General features: G+C 36.7%; 1 protein-coding gene across 1 annotated transcript in view; it reads left to right on the forward strand.

Moving 5' to 3' along the window:
• Window positions 1–13,249, forward strand: part of DNAAF5 (dynein axonemal assembly factor 5) — a 31,859-nt gene that overhangs the window by 13,069 nt on the left and 5,541 nt on the right. Inside the window, exons 7-9 of the mRNA XM_082313150.1 lie at window positions 341–484; window positions 5,310–5,478; window positions 8,050–8,197. Of these exons, the coding sequence (XP_082169276.1) occupies window positions 341–484; window positions 5,310–5,478; window positions 8,050–8,197 (461 nt within the window). The remainder of the gene's footprint in view (window positions 1–340; window positions 485–5,309; window positions 5,479–8,049; window positions 8,198–13,249) is intronic.

Genomic DNA, 13,249 nt, shown 5'->3' on the forward strand with positions numbered 1-13,249 from the left:
CACTTTAGAATGAGACAGTACTATCAGTAAGCATTCCAAAATGCTTTGATATTTTTATTCACAGTGGAACAATTGTGTGATTAAGAGCAGGGTCATTTATTTTGTTAACAGCACAAGGTAAGTACAAACAAATGGTGTGGGAGGAAGATTATATTGTATTCCATAAAAAGTAGAATGTAGGTAATCAAAAGAACTAACATGAAATTATCAATATGTTACCAATGTAGGGGATTATACAGTGCTCAGATTTTATTATTGTCATTTCCCATATCTCTCCCTTAAATTTATTATGTTTTGTTAGAAAATACAACATTCTCTTTATGCTTTTATTAAAAAATAGGTCTTCTATATAGAGCAGTTGCTTTATTGTGTACAAGCATTGATTGAAGTATGCCAGGAAGACTGCAAAGAAATTAGCTTGCAGCTAATGAAAGTTTTGGTGACAATAATGGCAATACCATGTTCTCAGCACCTCAAAGAAAAGGTAAACTATGAGCTGGTTTAATATTTTGTTGTGTTTCTGATTTTTACTATTGATAAGACACTTTGTCTAAACAGAGCCATAATTATTTGTCTTGCTGTTAGGTTTAAAGCACAGAAATCCTTAACTAAGAGCTCATCCACAAAGACTGGTAGAGTTTGAAATGATTTGGTGTTGCATGACCTTGACTGTACCCTCTGTCTGTCTCCTCATCTTTTTCCATAGCTGAAATTACTTTGGGTTTAGTCCGTTTCAAACAGATAAATGCAACTTCTCCAGAAGAATAATTCATTAATATCTTGTTTGTAAGAGCTGAGAACTTGTACAATACTACTAGTTTTCTTTGGGGGTTGCTTATTTTTCATCTGTACGTGTGTATAGCGATCTGTTTCAAAAATTATATAGAAATATAATAGTTAAACATTTAGATATACATATAACTTCAAATTAATCAGATTCACTGTTAGAATGAAAGAAGCATGAAGGAATACTTGGATTGTGGGTTTACTCATAAAACTGTTCTGCAAAGTTCTATCTCTATGGCACTGTTCTGGTGGTTAGTTAATATTTAGAAGTCACTGTGAAGCCTGAAAGATCTATGAATATTATCACTTGTCAGTCAAAATATTGATATTTCTGTTTTGCCAGATCACAGTTTATAGTTGTTAGGTGCTACATCTATTTCCAGATAACAGTTTGAAGATCTCAGTTTAATGTTGAATCCTGCAAATCCACAGGGCTGTAATTAAGATTGGCAGCAACAGCAACTAGGGTCTTATAGGTTATTTCTTTTATGGAACTGGAAGACAGGGTAGTGCTAGGGTTAGGGTGGGACTAAAGTTGAAGTTAAAGTCTAGGGCAACGGTGGTGCCAGCAGAGATGACTGTACTGTTGCGTCTTGCAAACGCTATAATACTAGAAAGTACACTGATGTTCCTAAGGCAAATATTAGCTCCTACATAAGTGTCATCTGCAGAAATCTGGTTAATATCTGAGTTTGGCTGACATAACAGGAAAGGATATTATTTGGGTAAGAAACTTAGGAGTTGCTCTTATTGCTACATCTTGTAAGGCTTGTTCACTGGCTGTGGGCTGTACCAGTGGGCAATAATGGCTCATGGCTAGTCCAAGGCTGTGTGTCTCTCACTGTACATAATGCATGTGATCAATACCAGAATTCAGTTTGGAGTTGGGCTTACAGTCTGGCACAGCAGAGCCTGGAGAACTACATTTCTTCATAACTTTGGTTGAAGGCTCATAGAGTTACAATATGTGCTGGTTCTGAGAAGGGCCCTAGAATTCAGTATTGTGGCCAAAAACACGCAGTATGGGTCTGTAGGCTATAGTTACAACTAGATTTTTTTTTTTTTTTTTAAAGTGTGTTTAGATTAGGATTCAGAATAGATGGCTTGAAGTACATTACTGGAGGATGGGAAGCTCACAGTTGGATGAGGGCAGCCATTGGCCTAGAAGAACACTTTACTTAGGTGGCTATTAATCACTGGGCCATGGTTTAGGTAAAGTTTTGGGACAGGAGGTGTTCAAGAGTTTATGCTTGTCGCTGAATTCTGCAAAGCCTTGGGTGTGCTGTTGGTGCTGGTTGAACTGTTGATGCTTACTTTTTAGGTGGATAAAAGTCACTGGATTATTGTTAATGCTGGGTTATACACAGGAGCACACAAGTGGCCAGGAAAAAACTCAGATTTATTTTCTGACTGTTAAAGAAAAATTCACTTATAGATCAAGAGCACTACTAGCCTTAAAGTGATAGTTTCATAATCATTTTTATCTTTAGACAAAGATCAGACTGATTTTACAGTAGTTAACCTTTTTACCTCCCCACCAGAACCAAAAGTTTAAATGTTGCAAGAATGCTTTAAAATCAAGGACATCTGTAGATGCCCTGATAACAGATGAGCTTTTTTGGCTAAACATTCTCTCACCCCTTTATTTCTCTCTTCCTCTTTCTTCCGCAAGCTAAATATCAAATAAATCAGCAAGCCATCCTCGTGTAGTACAATTGTGACCTATGCGAGTTGTCTTTTTTCAAATGTGTGCTTTAAACGTGATGGCTTTTCTACTTCCATTTCTCTTGCTCCCAGGCATGGTATTCCAAAGGCCTGTGTAGCATCAGTATTTATGGCCCCATAGCTGACAGGCTGCCTCCGAGGAGGCATACACTTAGAAACTATTCCGAAAGAAGTAAAATAGAACAAAGCTTGAAACAAATATTGAAAAGACTTTGCAGGTCAAAGAGGTAACGCATGAAGATCTGTCTCATGGAGAGCCAGTATGAGAGTGGGATTGGGGGGGGATTGTTTTGGTTCTGTTTTTTCTTTTTTTAAACAAACAATCTGTCCAAGTAAGCCTCGGACAGATGGATCTGGTATGTTTTGCAGTATCTTGTCTGTTTAGGCCTACAGTGGTCTATAAAGTCAGCAATGTCCATTTAAAACCTTACAAATTCATACTCCTACAAAGAAAGCAGTTTCATGGAGATAAAGCCTGATTTTCACATACAAAAAAGTTAATCTCCCAAGATTATTAAAGGTTTAAGATGTTCCTGCAGTTACAGATGATTTTTAAAGTTGACAGTACTTTGGATGAGAATCTTTTTTCTCATTAACCTTTCTTTCAGCTAGGCAGATAGAAAATCTGGCAACGAGATTACAGAATTGCAATATTGCAAATTTGTCACAAAGACAAATACAGCTTGATTTACATCACCACCACCCCCAGTTACTGACTATTCCAGAACTTCAAAGTGAGCTGTACAACTTGCAGAAGGCAAGAAGTCCCCGTTAAAATAGCTTAAGACCATATAGAACAAATGTATTACATCTAGCTTTACAAGTATAAATTTGTTGTTCAGAAAAGAAGTCTGTATTCAGGATCAAGATTTTGAGTATAAACATAAATTATTCCAAAATCTGCATTATAGAACTTCAATTCAGGCTTTACTATAAGGGGGCAGAAGATCACAGAGATAGTGGAGACCGCAACTGATGAGACCTGATTGTGAACGTTCACAATCTTGCTTCATTTTTGGCCCCTGCTTTGTGTTCATCAGTGTTTCTGGTTGCTTAGGGCTAAGGAAAAAGACCAAGACCACCAACTGAGCACTTTGGTATCATGATGAGGAGTATGGTTTACAGCCCCAACCAGACAGAAGCCATATCAGTTATTAGAGTCTATTAAGCGTGTATTGAGCTTGTCAGTGATTTAACTGGTGACCTAAAGATAAGATTTTGTTTCATTACCAGTGGCCTGGGCTATCTTGGCTCTTCTTTTGGCATTAGCATGAAAATATTATATCATTAAACTTGTTAGCTTTCAAATATAGGAAAGAAAATCACCCTTGCTATTTTTTTTTAACTGTGAGACACTTCTTAATGAGAAGATATGCATTGGTCTATTGGCATATTTAATTTATTTTCTCCTTTTTTTTTTTTTCCCCTAATTGCACTCCTGAAACTACTTAAAGAGTTTATTTTAAATCACCCATGAACAATGTATTATTTTGTCTCTCTTCTGTTCAATGGAAAAAAACATCTTGCTGATTGTGGTGGGGTTAATAATGGGGAACAGTTTCTACCTCGACACATTCTGTCATGTAAAATGTTCCAATTAATTTACAGATAAATTAATATTTTACATATAAGTTATTCTGAGTTGTTTTGGCTGGCTGGCAGAATGCTTCCAGAGAGGAGAAATATATTGTGCTTGAGGCAGGCAAACCTGCTTTAAGAGTAACCTTTGTCCTTAGCAAATCCTGATTTCCCCCCCCCCCCCCCCCCCCCCGAAATCTCATTTATTTTCTCCACATCTGGCACTTCCATAATAACACTTTGTCTGGCAGGTGATTAGTCTGTAAAATTCTAAAAGTCCTAGACATGTTTCAGCTAACTTGTGCGGTTGAGTTCAGCTTAAAAATATTAAAAATATGACTACAATTTGTAGTTGTACTGAACCAGTTAGAGTCAAATGATGTCACTCATAGCACTGCACTACATCTTTCCCTGCTAGCACTGGCCATGCTGATGACATATGTTATTTCTCAGTGGGGTTTCTAATGGTGTCTTGCTCCCCGTTCTTGATTCACTGTCCACTGAAATCACTAAATCTATAGATGCTGCTTTCAGCATGCTTTTAATCTCTTCCTTAGAGAAGTTTTGTACCTCTGGTAGGAGTCTTCAGGAATTGTAAAAGCAAATTTTCCTTTGCTTTGAAATACATCTGCTACAAGTGATTAAGAAAATCTATATGCTTCCTTGCCAAGCGTGATTGTGTCTGGAATTAATGTAGTAGTTCTTTCATGTACATGTTTTATTTGCCTGTCTCATGAAATAGTCTAAATGTAAACATGAAAAGGGTGTTTCAAATGTAACAGTGAATTTTGGTACTTCTAAGCTAGATGGGATTGTGAGATATTGCCTCTATGTTAATGTTTTAAACCATTCATAAATTAAGATGAAAAATCACTACATCTTTAAAACTAGTAAGAGCTTTTTTATGATGTGTTTAGTTTTTGGATAGGTTTTCACATGGATTAGAGATTCTTTCATTTTGCTGTTACGTTGCTGTGTTCCTTATGATTTCATTTTGAAATCAGGACAAATGTTTCACTTTAAATCAAAGTTAATGGATGTAAGTATAGGCAGACATTAAATACCAATCTTGATTGTCCAAGTAGAAACTATGGAAATCTTCTTGTGTCCCTTCTGTTCTTATAGTATAATTATGAGTTTTAAAAGTTTTTTTTCTTTTTTTTTTTTTTTTTTTAAATACTGTTTCAGTTAAGATAAAGTATTCGTCTCTGTTTTAACAGATACAGGAAACAATGTCTTCATTAGCTGAAGTGCAGCAATTGGATAGTTTTCTCTGTCTCTACAAACAGCATATTATTCAGCTTATGGAATGGGTTTCAGTGTCATGTGATTGTTGGACATGCTATTCTCCAGAAATATTACAGTTGGATGTCATCGCAACTCATTCAGGTATGACTTATTTAGTAGTGTGATAGCTTACCTAGTTCTAAAGAAATAGAGTCGTGATCTCCATAGCCTGCAGACACATTGTGTTTTATAACGAATAGTGTAATATTCAGGAACTTCACAAGAATGGGATGGAAAGCAAAACCAAAAATGTTGAAGCCGCTCAAATTCCAAAAGACTCCTTGGCTGCAAGGAGCATACTAAAAGCACTTATGTAAAAGTACACTTTCAGGTAAATGAAACAGGTAAGGATTATCGGGAGATGAACTGATGTAGCTTGCGTGTCCAAAAATGTATCTATTTTTTCTATATTCACTAGTCTTATAAAAAATACTATCTTTCTGTACAAACATTTCCTCACTTATGTTCTTCAATACATTACTGTGTATAGATCAGTGAAACACTTCGACATATGTTTCACCTAAGTTCGGATCAGCCCAGTGAACATTCCTCTGATGCAGCTCTCCAGATTGCACCTACAGGCAAGGGACGCAGTGACAGGCAGTTCTTTTCACCTAGACACCCATTTTAAGATAACTAAAATGGAAAGTCCTGTTTATTTGGTTTTTCCTTTTTGTTAGTTAAAAACGGGATGTAGACTGCTACTTCAGCTACAGGTGAAGTATTATTATTGCTACCGCAGATAGTTAAATGCGGACAGGTATGTTTTAAGGGACTGTATCTTCTGCATTTAATCCTTGAATCTCAAAAAAAGCCTCAACAAACCTATGTGAAGCACCCACTTGCTGCTTTGTGCAGCAACAAGCATAAGTACTTTTTCTTCTGTGGAAAGAACAAAAAGTTTTTTCAGTGCAAGATCTGAGAGGCCAACTTTTCTGTATATTTGCACTCCCATTTCCATGACTGAGGGACTTCTAGACAGTTGTCTCTGTTTTCCTTAATGCTAAATAAATCCTCAAATGTCTGGGCAAACATTTTGGCTTGCACCCAACACTGGTAATATGCTATTGTCTGTGTTTTCTGTCTGACACAGCAGCTCGTAGACTTCCCCCCCCCCCCCCCCCCTTCTTTCTTTTCATTCCCACACATGATGTTGATTTTAGTCAATTTAATCAGGTTTACTCATTTCAAATTTCTCAGTTTTTACTGTTTTTCAGGAATGTATGCTTAAGCTGAAATTAGCAATGTAGTTTGTTTTGTTTATTTTCCATCTGTTGAATTTGCTGTTTTCAGTTTGGTATAATTGTAGTATCTTTTAAATGTCTCAGAACTCACATGAAGCAATGTATTTTGAATAAATGCTGTGAAAATAAAGACCTATTTGTTGGCACAGAAATTTAGAAAACTGCAGTTCAACACCCTGTATTGCTTCAGTCTAGACAATGAAGATTGGGGGGGGGTATTATTATTTTAAACGTTAAATTTCCAGATATTATTAAATGCTAGTGAACTTGTTTTGGCATCTTGAATGCTTCAATCTGTCCATTCCATGTGTGAGGAATATTCTTGTCATCAGAAATGCCAGTGTTGTCTCCTTCTGGGAGTGACTGGGTTTGAATGGAGTGTGCATCACAAGGAAGCAGAGCTGAAGAAGTTCCTAGAGGAAAGCAGTTTATTGCAAATATAGAGCAGAAACAGCATTCTACAGCAAGAAGCTTGCAGAATAAAGCATGTGTATAGTCGTCTTTAAAACCATGCAGATGTTACTCATTATCAAGCAGAAAGGCACAAACTTCCTTCTCTTTTGGGAAAATCATTTCTTCAAATGTTGGGATAACAGCTTAGGGTTTTCTGTTGTTTGTTTATTGTTTAGTGGTGAAAACAGAATTCATCATGGGATGTGAAAATGTTAACAAGCTAGAGAATTAATTTGGAAAAATATTTTTATTTCAAATAGCTTCTAAAATTCATCATATTTTAGATTCTCTTGTAAAATGTAAATAAGCATTATTTAAACATGGAGAGAGAATACTGCTGCAATAATTCTATTATCCAAATTTTGAGGCTGACCCTTTCCTGTGCCTCTGGGAGTCATGAATGTCTCTCATTGAATGCTGCACATGGAAAAACTTGAAAGAAGAAACAAGCACAGTTAATGCTGCTGTTTGGAGTGGTGTCATGGTCATACCAGATTCAGTATAATTTTTCATTAAGTTCAATAAAACCAGAACTTTGTGCGTTACCTCAAACTTTCAGAGCTACATAGTGAACAGTGTTAATCCCCCCCCAAATGCATTAGTCCACCCAAAATGTCATCCTGTACTGCTGGTCCCAGCAACTAGCAGATGTCATTGGTATGTCCGTACTACATAATGCAATGTAGTACAGCAATCCCAAGCTGGCTAAATGACATGAGAGTAAACCGATCTTAGGGAACACCATGCTGCCGTGGATAAGACTGTGGGTACCTGAGCCCATGGACAGTTAGCCTGGGTATCTGTACACCGCCTAATACGATGTAACATGGATACATCAACAGCTGCCATGCAAGAGTGGAAAGTTAAGTGCTGTTGTAATACCAGGCACATTACAAATTCTAATGCACTCACTTATTAAACATCTAAATAGAACTTATTGGTAGTCTGAAATAAGCCTTACGTGTTTATTTTCTAGGTCCTGTCATAGGTGAAGCTCTGAATGACTTTATTCTTATTCTTAAGACGTGTCTTCAGCCAAACAAAGATCCCCAGATGCGGTTAAAACTTTTCACTGTTCTATCACAGTTGCTCCAGAAAGCAAGTGAAACCATCAATTCTCAGGGGTAAGTAGAGTTCTGATTTCACACAGCTATTTGAATGCTACAGTGGTATTAAAAAGTAATGACCATGGTAGTTATTTAACCTCTATAACTGTGTCCATGTTAGCATGTCTGGGAGAAGAAAGACATTCCCACCATCTTCTACAGCATATTTCTCTTGCTGTTATTTTTTAACAATGCTTAGAAGGGCGGAGTGCAATTATTTAGCAAAAAATATAAATAATTGAAGTTTGGACTTCTTCCACTGTAGTCTTCCTACCTCTGCCAGTATGGAGAATTAAAATGGTTGTCATGCAGGTCTGGATGGTTTTCAAAAAATAAAGAGCTATAGTTGAAAAGAATATATGTTTGAAAGCTAAAATAGGGATTCTCAGGAAAGAAATATGGGGGGGCTAGTTGATTTTATTCTTTTTCTCCCGGCCAACTCGCAAATCCTTAAATTTTGCCTGTAGTCATTGTAAGGGAAAGGTAAAACACCCCCCAAAATGGGCATTTAAAAATCCCCATGATATAGAATGGTGTTTAAAAAGCATTAAACTTAATGTTTGATAAGGAATTATTATTGCTCTGTGACTGGTGATGGAATTCTGTTGCTTGGCACTATTTATGCATTGCAAGTACAATCTAACTGTAATTTACAGTGCTGGTAAAACCCTTCCATTTATAACAATTCCAACAGTGGGTCTCTTTTGTCATTATTAATTTAGCTCTACTAGTAGTGCATACACTTTTGCAAGGTTGTCCTGAATACATAAACCATATCTGCTCTGCTTTTCCTAGTGCCTGCTGCATGTAGCATGTAAATGTGTTCTGATGCATATTGTTTTCATTTTTAACTCTTTCTAAAAAAAAAAAAGAAAAAGCACAGGAAGCATTCTTCCTAAAAGTACTTTAATAGCAATGGTCATCTATACTTAAAAGTTTTTTCATTATTCTGATGAACAAATTGGCATTCAGTGGGCATTCTAGTATGCTGAACATTCATTCTGGTTCCATGAGGCCATGGTAGTATGAATGTAGATGTATTTTTACCATTTTTAGATACATTTAGTATATTCATGGCCTGCATCCTATACTGTAGGGCGAGGAGGAACCCTGGTGTTCCCATTCAGTGGGGGATTCCAGGTAAGCTGAGGAATCTCTGCTAACGCATCCACTCATAGATTTTGAGCTAGTGTGCTTAAGATGGAATATAATGAAGCTGTCCTTTTTTAACTGAAAGCTTTTGTGCCAAGTGTGGTGTTATCTGTTTCCGTATTTTCAGGATCCAATATTAAAATCCCTATTCATATGAAAAATCTCTTTGTAGTCAGTGGATTACTTGTTTAAATAATCATGTAACTGAGTGGTAGTTACAAGATCAATCTAGATATGCAAGAATCTTCCTAAAAGAAAGAAAGAAAGAAAAGCACTTTGAAAACTATTTTAAGTGTTCCAGGATCTGACTATTTGTTGTAAGCTAATTTGTTGTATCTCAGATCTGTATCATCTAACTGAGAATGCGAAGACTGTGGAGCCAAGAAGTGTCATCTCGTGTGTTCTGTGGTGCCCTGAACACAACAATAATGCTTATTAAGGGTGTAATAATGTATTTCAGTCTAAAAATGGAATAATGCAACTCTCTCCTCTCTATTTATTTTCTTTTATGGCCTAATTTTGCTGTCCTTTATTTACTGCAGAATACTTTATTAGCTCCTGTTCATCTACCATACAGTTGCATTTATTATTTTCTACATTTGTTTTTAAAGCATTAAATATGTTCATTCTTCCAAAGTATTTAATCAAATTCAGACCTGGTCACTAAGTTAGTCTCACTGGCATTTCTTCTCTATATGTTTTCAGTTATCTGGTCTCCTGTCCTTCTTCCTCAGAAATAGCATTACAGATTACAGCAGAATAGAATTTGAAGAATTAAGTTAAATTCTCTGTTCTGCCTCTCATTTGTGATCTACAGAAAATCATTTAGGCTGCATCTAAGCAGTATGACAGGTACATTACCTGGCATGCTACAGAGTCCTGACCTGCAATGTTCCTGACTAGGGTGGCTAGGATGCAGGAAGGAATTCTCCATTAACACATAGCCTTGTTTATTCTTTGTTTCTCACCTGTACAGTAGGACTGGTAGCACTTCTCTAACTGAAAGTCTCTGGAGTGCTCAGGTTAAGTGTATTAATTAAGTAGGTACTGCTGATAGAGAGAAATGGTCAGTGCAGGACCACATGGAGAATATCATCAAAGAGTAAACTTCTGTTTTGGCAGTAGGCAAAGTAAATATGATGAATAAAAAAATCTTTCATCTGCAAGCCAATCACTTGTATAAATAATGGAGGCAAAGATGGGAAAAAGAAAACCAACCCAGTGACCTGTCAGTCTCGCTAGGATTCCCAGGAAAGGGAAATTATCAGTGTGGAAAAAAATAGAATATGTTTCAAAGTAATACTCTCAGCGAATATAGCCACCCGTCACACCAGCTCTCCACAGATAGCAATGATGGAAGTTGTTTTGCTCAGGGCAGTGCGAGTGAATGGCCTTTTGTCAAGATTAGATACATCCAATGAGGTTAATAGACCTGTTTGTAGGAGAACACTCCTGGCTAAGGATGGCCCTGTCTCACTCATAATGAGGCTCTCTGTCCTCTCAGAACAAGAGCAATGCAATGAATTTTACCAGTAGGTTTATCTTCAGAAGCTAAAAAGCAGTAGAGGGAGCTAAATGACTCTTTGAAGTCTTGATCCTACTTACCATTGTAACAGCCAGTGCTTTGCTGTAGGAGGTAACGTAAAGTTTTTGTGTTTGAAGAGTTGTTTGCAAAACATTTTTGGAGGTTTTGATTTGTAAAAGCAAATCCAATTTTGTTTCCAATTACCTGGATTTAGGATGTTAAGTTTGGAAAAAACAAAAGGATACACAAAAAAACCCAAAACACAACAATCCACAAACATCTAAAGCCAAGCGCAGCAGTGCCATAAAAGCAGAAAAGGAGCCAATCCAGAAGAAAAATGTATAAAAAATAATTAACGTGGAATGAAAGTTTAAGTATTTAAGTCCATAAAATGGGAATAGCAATTTTAATGTAAACCCAAGGTCTGCTTTTTATATCTTTTTTTTTTATATCATAAGAGCTAGGCATTATTCTGTGCACAGATCACGTTTTAGATACTTCATATCCAGTTGAGAATAGTCTCAACTCTGTAAATACAAACAGCACAGGGTATGTTCTTTCATGGAAATGACTCACTTTTGGAGTTAAGTTACATAGATTTACAACAGTGAGATCTGAAAATAGAAAGACGGAGAATTTAATTACATCAGCAACAGCAAAAAATACATCTTAATGGTAATGAGAGATAGTGTAGTGAAGTAGTAATAAGTTGTGGTTACACAATCGCATTCACTGCTGGCGGTAATTTGTTTAGCTCCTTAAAAACATTCTAACAGTTTAGATAAGAAGGTTTTCAGTTATTATACTAAACACAGTTGTGTGGTCATCTAATTTTGTTTGAGTCTGACAGGATTGAGTCAGATAATTGCCAGATATTGCTTTACTCATTCTATTTCAAGGCACTAGAACAAATATTCTCACAAATAGCATAGCTTATGGTTAACATAATGCTGATGGAATTTACCTTTATGTTTTGACAGATTGTTTTTTTTCTTTGCAGTTTAATAGAGAGCTTTATTGAAAACAGAAGCAGCTGCTGATCAGATAGCACAGTAGCACAGATAGCACAAAGCTTTTTTTAACTTTGGAGCTAAAAGGAAGTTTGGAATGATGGTGATCATTAGTTATATTTTTTCTGGCAACTTTTTGAATAGAAAATTATTAATTCTCAAAGATGTGTTTAAAACAATAAATCTAAAGGTTTTTGACAAATTTAGATGTGTCTAATGGGACATCAGATTTCATGTTATTTCTGAATCTTAAGTGCCATCTGCTGGCCAGGAAGCAAGAACGGATCTCTGACTTTCTCAGACACAGAGCGTTCCCTGGGCCGAGGGGCTAAGCAGCAGCCAGGTCTATCTATTTTCATCATGTTGAAGATGGAGATTTTCAGTTTTGTGTGTGTGCAATAGATAGATAATTAAGGCCTGGCAGGCTAGCTGGTCATACTTCAGTCAGCTTACACCTGGATCACAAGGTCTAACTGCAGTGGGTAAAGGGTAGTTACAGGAAAGTAGATACAATTACATTTCTTATTACATTGATACAATATTATTATGGAATTTTTTATTGCTGGATTATCATTGCTGGATGATTTTGTTTTGGGTTTGGGTTTGGGGGTTTTTTGGGTTTTTTAAAAAGTACTTAGTGATAATTGTTTGTTGTTAACATCTACCCATTATGTTCCTCCTGCGGCTTGGCACATCTCTGTAGGAACCACTTACTCATCCTGGAAATGTAGGACTTTAGCAAAAAGTCAGCAACAGCTCCTTCCCCCTCTGCCAAGCACCAGGGTGGTGATGTGCTGTTTTGCACTCAGGTGGCTGCAGTCCAGGTCTGCGGAAAGTTTGAATAGAGTGGGACACAAGTCAAGGTAGATTTAGCCTGTTATTTGCCAATCTGTTTTGCACGCTGCCAGCTGCTTTTTAAGGCAGAGAGGCACAGTGAATAATCTAAGCCTTAGTTGTCCAGTCACAGCCAGGCACACATCTCTTTGATGCAGCAAAGTCTTTTTTAACTTGTGTGTAAGATGTATATCTTTTTCTCTTAATTTAAAATTGTTTGAGCTGGAATTAAATGGGTGTGAGGGAATACTGCCTATTGCAAGTGCTGACTCTTGCAGCAACTTTTAGGATTGTAACAGCCCATTCAATAGAGGAGGAGGAAGAAGCATCAGCAAAAATATCACAGATTTGTGTGTTTGTAATGAAAACAAACTAGTATTGGGACTGGCACCATCAGAAAATCCTACAGACCTCTCATCCTTGAGAGAGACGAGTTTCTGAGCCAAGGGAAAGCTGAAGTATTCTGTGTAGGCTTCCTGCAGTATCAGTAGTTCAGGTCTCATCAATAGCATTCATACTTTTCACGTTATAAATACTTTTCACTGGACA

Source organism: Platalea leucorodia (genome assembly GCF_965183815.1).
Source record: "Platalea leucorodia genome assembly, chromosome: 5".
NCBI classification, from domain to species: domain Eukaryota; kingdom Metazoa; phylum Chordata; class Aves; order Pelecaniformes; family Threskiornithidae; genus Platalea; species Platalea leucorodia.